The sequence below is a fragment of the Nicotiana tabacum genome, chromosome 7, assembly GCF_000715075.1.
Source record: "Nicotiana tabacum cultivar K326 chromosome 7, ASM71507v2, whole genome shotgun sequence".
Taxonomy (NCBI): domain Eukaryota; kingdom Viridiplantae; phylum Streptophyta; class Magnoliopsida; order Solanales; family Solanaceae; genus Nicotiana; species Nicotiana tabacum.
In genome coordinates, this window is record NC_134086.1 from 96,312,659 (window position 1) to 96,321,206 (window position 8,548).

An 8,548-nucleotide genomic window follows, 5' to 3' on the forward strand; every position below is an offset into this window, starting at 1 on the left:
TGCAATATTGGAATTACTCTAATTCAGAACGAGAAAAGAAATAAAATTAAAATGTTTCCGGCATTTCATCAAACAGGTAAGGGACACATTGACTTAGCAAACTTGGTTACTTCTAATTGTCCTTTGAAAATGCAGTAATCTCTTTCAAATTAAAATGATGAAGAAATCCTTACAGTGAGAAGCCAGATACATTAAGAATGAAGAAATTTAGTTTAAGAAATATCAAAAATCGAAATACAATTGGAAAATCTCTAACTTTTCCGGTGGTTATTGATTCTTTACCTTGTTTGAGGTGTGGAAAAATAGCTCTAACTTCTCTTTTTGCTCAGGTTTGAAGTCTTTTTTGGCGAAGGTGAAAGACGATCGGGCGGGAGGGACAATCTTGGAAAATTCAGGGGAAAAGGCATGTGCTGGGCATGCTCGTTCATTGCTACCGTTATTTTTTGTGATTAAATTTAACAGAAGAATGTTTCTTGCAGCTCTTTAAATAGTACAGGATAATTTTTGTTCACCAGGTAATACAAGGACTTGGTCTAGGACTATAGTTTAAGGATAATTTTTACAAAACTCAATGAACTTTGTAAGAAAAGATGGTAGATCTTATGAGGGTTGGTTTGGATAATTATATTTGAGTTCCAGTTTTAAAATTTAGCCAGATGAAGGCAAACTTCAGACCGCGTGCTTGTCCTCCTTATTCTTCACAACAACGTAGATAAAAATAATTATTCTTTTTCTCCGTAACAACAAAGACAAGAAGAATTATTACCTGGATTCCCTTTATAGGTATATATAACAAATTCCATAACAACATAGATAAGAAAAATTATAATCTGGCTTCTTTTATATCTATATGCCAAAAGAAAAATTGGGTTCTTGGAATGAAAAATTTGTTACATCCTAAAACCCTGAATATCAGGAATCTAAAATTTAAATCAGAAGTTTGAACTTCAGACCTTTAAAACGGCTATTTGTGCACTTCTTCCGTCTTTAAGCCCTTCTTTTGAATTGAATTTGTAACTTAAGGCTGAAGCTGATAAAATGGATTGGGCTATTAGTAAATGAAACCCGAAATAACATCCATTTTAGCATTATTATTATTATTAAAACAAATTCTATGACATTTTCCCCACCTTGATAAATGAAAATTGCTTCAAAGATTTCCTGAACAAATGGATTTGTTGTAATGGCAGGCACATAGGAACTATTCTATTGGATGCTTCCAAATCTCTTGGAAAATTTTAAAATATAACTTGGAAAGTTCTGACATTAATGTCTAAACCTGGTGTTAGAAAAAAAATTGTAAATTGTTTGCAGCATATATAATTGTCACAGTATTTTCAAGAGAAGGTTTAAATAGGGATCTTTACACAAATACCTGTTATATCTAGAAAATATGTTGTGTAATATTTCTTTTATACACGAGAGAAATAGATTCTTAAAAGCACATTATATAATATGCTATAGAAATTGTAACACAGTTTTCCTTTAAAATAGATGTTCTTTAATATAGTGCGTCCGTTAAAGCAACAATAGGGCTGAAATTTGCTCTCCACTACATTGTCTTCTTCATCTCACTGCTTCCTATCTTCCAAGATCCTCTTCTTTTTCACTAAATACTCTAAGCCATGAATCCGTCAAACCCAAACCCAGATTCCACGCACTCTTCAGATCTCCCAGATTCACCAGACATGCAAGTAGATCTGCCAACTCACACTCCACAAAAATCCTCCTTTCTCCAAACCTTACTCACAAATTCACCACATGATTTGTTACCCCCTCACATTCAACCCACCCCACTTGATCTCGACTTGATCGATGAATCAGACAACCCAGATGAATCAGCTGATTTCATCCCACTCTCTGCGGATGACAAGGCTAGGCTATATTCCTCTTGGAAATTCTCCATTATCATTAAGCTATTTGGAAAGTCCATTGGGCATCAGTTGCTAAAAGCTAAATTACAATCTCTGTGGAAACCAACTGAACTATTGCATCTGATTGATCTAGGCTCTGCTTTTTTTCTCATTAAATTCACACAGAAAAACAACATGCTGCATGCTTTACACGATGGACCATGGTTTATCCTGGGCCACTTTTTATCTGTGCGTCGATGGGAGCCTAAATTTGTCGCATCAACTGCTCAACTTACGTACTCTGCTATATGGGCTCGACTGCCAGAATTGCCCACTGAATATTATGATCTAACAATTCTACAAAAAGTTGGCAATAAATTGGAGCAATTATTAAAAATAGATACTTGTACCTCCTCTGTTGTCAGAGGACGATATGCCCGAATTTCTATTGAAGTCCCACTCGAAAAGCCTTTGAAAATCCATATTTATATAGACAGCCACAAACGAGTTATTCTCTATGAGGGATTAAATATACTCTGCATTAAATGTGGGTGCTTTGGCCACAATGCACGAGTTTGTCCCAACCACGTTCTCAGTATTACACTAGATAATCCTACTACCTCTTCCACCTCCCACACCACAGATTCTTCGCCCAAATCCACCCAACCACCCACAACAGATTCGCCATGGAAAATAGTGAAATTCCCTCGAAGAACAAAAAAACACACCACAATCATAGACAAAACACCGGTAGCTGATCAATAATTCCCACACTCCTCCAAGAAACAGCAAGCTTCTGGCGAAAGTGTCGCCCACTCCAATATCGTAGAGGCAAACACGCGTGGCTCAGGTAAGTCCGCTAACCTCCCCCACTAATCACCGCCTCTTCTAATCCCTGTTTCTTTAATTCTAATACTCTCTATATACTCCATATTAATGAGGCATTAACAGAAATAAATCACCTCCATAATTTATCTATTAATACTCCTACTCCTCTACAAAATACCTCTTCTAATTTAATTAAAAATACTCCTAAGGCTACTTCAGACACTGCCCCTATCCATCAAACCTAAAACCTTATTGGGCTGGCCCAATCTCCAACCCCACCTAACCCAATAACTAATTCGGCCCCTTCCAGCACTAACCGACCAAACTCATCCTCTATTACCCACAACCCATATCACACCCCTCAAACTATTGAAACGCCTCCACATGACAACCGTTGTTCCAACCAACCCCCATTAAACACGTCTCTCTCTATAAATCCTAATGATTTCACACCAGCAGTAAAATCTAAATTACTAACTCCTCTCAAGTTAATTCCATGCACTCTTCAACTTGCCCCTCCTTTTTAAATTCAAAAACACGTCACTTCCCCTGCTGACTCATCCTGCCCACCCCTGCTACTCACACCTATATAGCCGATACACACAACCAATTACCACGTATCCCTTTAATAGATAATCATACAGAATACTTCAAACCATACACTATCAAAAACTAGCACCTATGGACAATCTCCCACCCACTTACCCGCCACCGTATGTTACCCAAGTGAACCCAGGCCTTCCACCACAGTCATGGCTGGAACAGGGTCTCCAAGGTCAAGCTCTCCTATTTCGTCTCTCAATCAACGATCATGAGGTAATACTAGTCTTACAAAATCCATCTTACCTAGCAGAGATAGTTTCGGAGGGAATGCGTCTGGGGATGGATGCATTTGGACGCTCCCACTGGGCAATGAATTCTCCACCTCCTCATACCCTTCTTCCGCTGCTGGAAATCCCTTTCTACCACCCTCTACTCTTAGGACAAATATTCACACCCTGGACCCCTTATCAGAATCTGACATTCCAATCGAATTCTTGCCTCCAACACCCAACCTCACGACCCCTCTATTACTCCCTCCCAGTCCAGCAACTCCACTGCACCATTACCACTAGAACTAGACATTGCAGCATAACAACAAGACTTAGCAGCAACTCTAATGGAACTGCGAGAAACGAGAACCTCCCAAGCAACACTAGACACTCTTCAAAGCTTTGTTATAAATGAGCCATATGCAAAAAAAATTCGTCTCAAATGTCTCAAACACATGATCGAATGTTCCCTTACTATATGCCTCACTCTGAATCCGGCCATAGGGAAATACTCGATAGTTCTTATACCCACTTTCCTGCCAAAGACAACCCATCCGCAGAGCTGGCCAATACCTTTCCTTCAGGATGTAGTCAACCAAGCTCCCCCTGAATCTTCAGAGGACCCTACCCCAACACAAGCATAGATGAATTTTATGCTTTGGAATTGTCGTGGGGCAAATAACAATGATTTTCGTCGTAATTTTCGCTCATTATTGGACTATCATGGCCCGACTTTAGTTGTCTTGTTTGAAACTCATATGCATGATCATACTGTGTTACGTGATGATTTCAATTTCACTAACTTTTATGAATTTCCGGCTACGGGTCAAGCAGGAGGCATTGTGCTCCTCTGGCACGATGATTTACTAGCTGTTGAAAACCTTACTATGACTGAACAAGAGGTACATGTCATGATCCAGGTATTTCCTAACCCTGAAAATGGCTTTTTTCAGCAATTTATGCTAGTCCACACTATCACACACGACAATTATTGTGGCGTAATCTCATGTATTTAGCTGATACTTATAAAGGTCCTTGGCTCGTTGGGGGAGATTTCAATGAAATCTTACGCTCTACAGAAAAATTTGGGGGCCGCCAAATTAGTAATCCTCGTTCAAATAGGTTTGCTAATTGTTTAAATTATTGTTATTTAGTTGATCTTGGCTACACTGGTAGCAAATATACGTGGACAAATAAGCGTCACTGTGGTAGCAATATCTTAGAGAGACTCGACAGAATACTTCCTACTTATGATTGGTTAACTCTATTTCCTGAAGCTTCTGTTCGCCACTTACCCCGCACACATTCCGACCTCAATCCTCTACTTCTCAATTTCCACTCCCCGCACACACCAATAAATAAACCATTTCATTTTGAAACTATCTGGACCTCTCACCCTGACTTTATCCATATTCTTCGTAATAGTTGGTGTGAGCACGTGATTTTTGCCCTATGAGAACTACTCCCAAATTCAAAATAAAATGGTTTTGTATTGTTGGTGATTTATTTGTATTTTGTCTGTGCATGTTTATTTCTTGTTTTAATTAATTAAAAATACCAAAAATACATTTTGCATGCATATTTAGGATTTAATTGTGCATTTTTGAGTTAATTGAACCATGTCCTATCTTAAAGAATGAAAATCACAAAATATGGATTTTGGTAGCTTTGTCATTTTATTGTTTAATTGTGTGATTTTATTTTTGTTTGATCTTGTGTGTTAATTGTTGTTAAGGGTTAATTAATATCGTTTCAAAATAATCTTGGTTTTACAATTTAATTTAGGAATTTTGGTTTTTAGGAATTAAAAGAAAATGAAAGGGAAAAAGAAAAGAGTGAAATCGGATTGGGCCATTATTTTGGACAAAACAAAATCGGGCCCAAATTTCACCCCAAACCCGGTCCAGGCAGCTCCTCTCGCAGGATGGTGAAACGACGTAGTATAGGTACCAAGCTACGTCGTCTCAATGGCAAAAAATCCCAGCCATCCAATCAAGACATATCCAACGGTCACAGATCAATGCCCACATCCAAGGACCAAGCCCGACCCGTTACTCGGTTCAAACCGACCTCCTACTTAAACCAAACAATGTCGTATGGGTTAATCTCCTTGATCCTGGCCATTGATCATGCTTGATCCAACGACCAGGATTAAAACACCCCCTCCGTATAAGTCCAATCCCTTACCCCACGCCCCAAAGCCATACCCCCCCTCACCTCTTCGTCTCTGAGCTTCAGAGACCAAATAGATCCGCCGCCTTCAACCACCGTGCTCCGCCCACCGGAAATCGCCTCACGGCGGTTCCGGTGGTCCAAATGACCTTATCTTTTCACCACTGATTCCCCTCGACCTCCCCATTCCGAATCCCTAACTCTTATCCCTTGAATCCCAGCCGTGTGCTTCGAATGTTAGATCGAAAGTCAAGCTGGAACCCTATCTCCTCCAATTTCACACCACAACTTCCCCAAGACTTCCTCGTTCCAATCCCGCTCTTAGTTTTCTTCGAATCACCCCCGAGCTCCTCGAATCTTAGATCAAAGGAATCAACCCAAACCCTAATCCGTTCAAATGCCACCAAACTCACACCCTGTGATCTCCTGGACCCCCTCACCATGAATCCCTGATCAACTCTTTTCAAATCATCGTGGGGTAGCTCGGATTCCAGATCGAAGTTAGGCAGGCCAGGTTCCATGAATTTCGAGCCAGAGACTGACTTTGGCCATGTTGTTTTCCTTCGAAAACACATGGTTAAAGTCCGTCTTGGCTTGAAAATGGGAAGAGCCTCGAGTTTTTTTTTATCGAGTTGTGATTCGGGTAAGTCTTTTACATCCAGTTTGATTGTCACTCTTGCAGTTCCGTTTACTTTGTCCTTCCCCTTCTATAAACTGGCATGAATCTCCCGTTTGAGTTATGATCAGTAGTCTAAGGTCCAAGCTTGGGCCAGTTTGCGAGTTTGTGTCTGTTTATTTTCATTAGTCTAAGGTCCAAACGGGTTGAATTTGTGTCTGCTTAGTTTGATCAAGTTCAAGGTACTAATTATGTTGTCATGGTGATCCCTTAATCAGCAATGTTAGCCTATACAATAACCTAATGACTTAGGAAATGGTTCATGATTGTCTGAGCCTAAACTCGTGTTATTAATTAGGTTTCATTTCATGACACTTGCTTTGCCTCATCTCTAATTGCAGTCACATGTTGATAGTAGTTGGGTTTAGCCAAATTGTTGTGAATTAAAACCTATTTTATAGTGTGTGATTCCCCTTGCTTGCAATTCATGCTGTTGATTACTTGTCTAGTTGGTTATCAGGGAGTCTATTAGTTTTTCAAATCTGAAGTTTTGTCCAGTTGGGTTAGGAGTCAGTTGTTAGGAATTTGATAGTTTGAATTGGTTATAGCTGTTAGGGGTTGTTACCAATTAAAGGGATTGGGTAGGACAGTAATTTCAGGGGCTTTAGGAGGGTAATTTGGGGTTTAAAAGGTCTGAAAATGGCTTAAGATGAGTGGGCTGACAGTAGGGTACTCAACTGACCATTAAACTAATACTTTGTCTAGTAGTAGTGGCTTGGGAAACATAATAGCATGGGGGATTAATTGAATATTATAAGTTGCCCATGCCTTTGGACACAAGACACTGGATAATGGGCTGTAAGAGAATATCATGGGCAGAAAATATTTTCTTAATGAGCCAGGCCTGCTTTGGGAGGTTATATATAGAGTCATTTTTAGACTGAACTGGTAGTGTTCGTGGCTATTTGAACTCCAAGTCTGATGTTATGCCTGCTGCTTGCTACTACTGATTGCTCCTCCTTCATTGTTTTAAATTCCAGTTTTGAACTAGAATTCAGCTCCTGTATCTATTTGCTTCGAGTCTGTTGGTTCGAGTTAGTGGATAGATCAGTTGACTGCTTAGACTTCAGTCCCTGATTCATTCGTGGGTTTTGGCATTGTTTGAGGTTGTTCTATCAACTCTGTTTGGTTTTTCAAAATTTTCTGGGCGTCCAGCTTGGGTTGACTTGCTGCTGTTTGTGTTGTTGTTGGTATTGCTGGAATTCTACTGGTTCCTTTTAAATCTGTTACTAGGTTATTTCTATTGGTTGTTGTTGTTGCTGGGTTACATACTACTCTGCTGATCTTCTTCTTCTTATATTGCCATTTCCAGGTACACAGCTGTAACCCTGGTCATTTGTAAGCTGAAAAACATAAGCATGAATATACATGAAGATTTGAAGCTTTAAGTTGATCTAGCCTTTCTACTGATTTGTATATTAGGATATCTCACTCACTAATATCATGTAAATGCCTGCGGGATGTATAACTGGACAGTTTTTGTAATGATTTAATTTGTGAACTTTCAAATGAACTTTATATCATGTATCTGCTCTTGTCTATTTCGAATGTATAGCTGTAGTCAATAATATTTGGTTTGCTTTAGCTTGATTATTAGGTAGTGTATTTCGAATGCATGTCCGTTAGATTCCGACCTAATAGACTATTTAATCAATACAACAATCTAATTGTAACATCAATGGCTTGAGTTTAGGATTAGGAATAGACATCTAAATTACCTCTTTTTAACTATTGCTCTTCTAAAACCTGTAGTAATATACTTAATTAGATATAATCATTTCACCTTTCCGCGTAGCAAATTGTTGAATATGTGTAGAATAACTTAAGTAAGTTTCATTAAGTGTTTAGTTCGTTTAAAATCGGAAGAGTGATGTGTTTTGTCGAAAAGAGATCGATTGCCCGTATTTAGGCGGATTGGGCCTCAGCACTTGAATAAGATGGCCCAGGTCCTGTTTTTAACACTACATTTGTTTGGACCTGGGCCCAGGTTGGTGAATAGCCATGCCCGTCTGCGTACTTAGGTTCTGATTTTAAACGGGTGGTGTTCATGACCCAATTATAATAGCTCTTAAACCATATAATTAGCTGGGACTCCTCCTTTTATTTTTAGAAACGAACTAAGTAGAACACTATAGATTACTTTAGGTTTGCCCTTTAAAGATAGTAAAAATGAGATGAGCCTCGCTGAATAAACACATAAATGACGA

At 39.1% G+C, this 8,548-nt stretch overlaps 1 protein-coding gene across 2 annotated transcripts; it reads left to right on the forward strand.

Moving 5' to 3' along the window:
- Positions 1–1,415: 1,415 nt before the first annotated feature.
- LOC107778699 (uncharacterized) lies at positions 1,416–7,868 on the forward strand. 2 transcript variants are annotated; one of them, XM_075217380.1, is made up of 3 exons: positions 1,416–2,703; positions 4,328–4,413; positions 7,654–7,868. In XM_075217380.1, exon 1 carries the CDS (start codon positions 1,626–1,628, stop codon positions 2,616–2,618), a length of 993 nt encoding a protein of 330 aa, XP_075073481.1. In that variant the 5' UTR covers positions 1,416–1,625; the 3' UTR covers positions 2,619–2,703; positions 4,328–4,413; positions 7,654–7,868. The 2 variants fall into 2 exon arrangements, 1 of the variants encoding a protein (XP_075073481.1); XR_012693442.1 differs by lacking the exon at positions 1,416–2,703 and adding an exon at positions 2,713–3,497.
- The last annotated feature ends 680 nt before the right edge of the window (positions 7,869–8,548 follow it).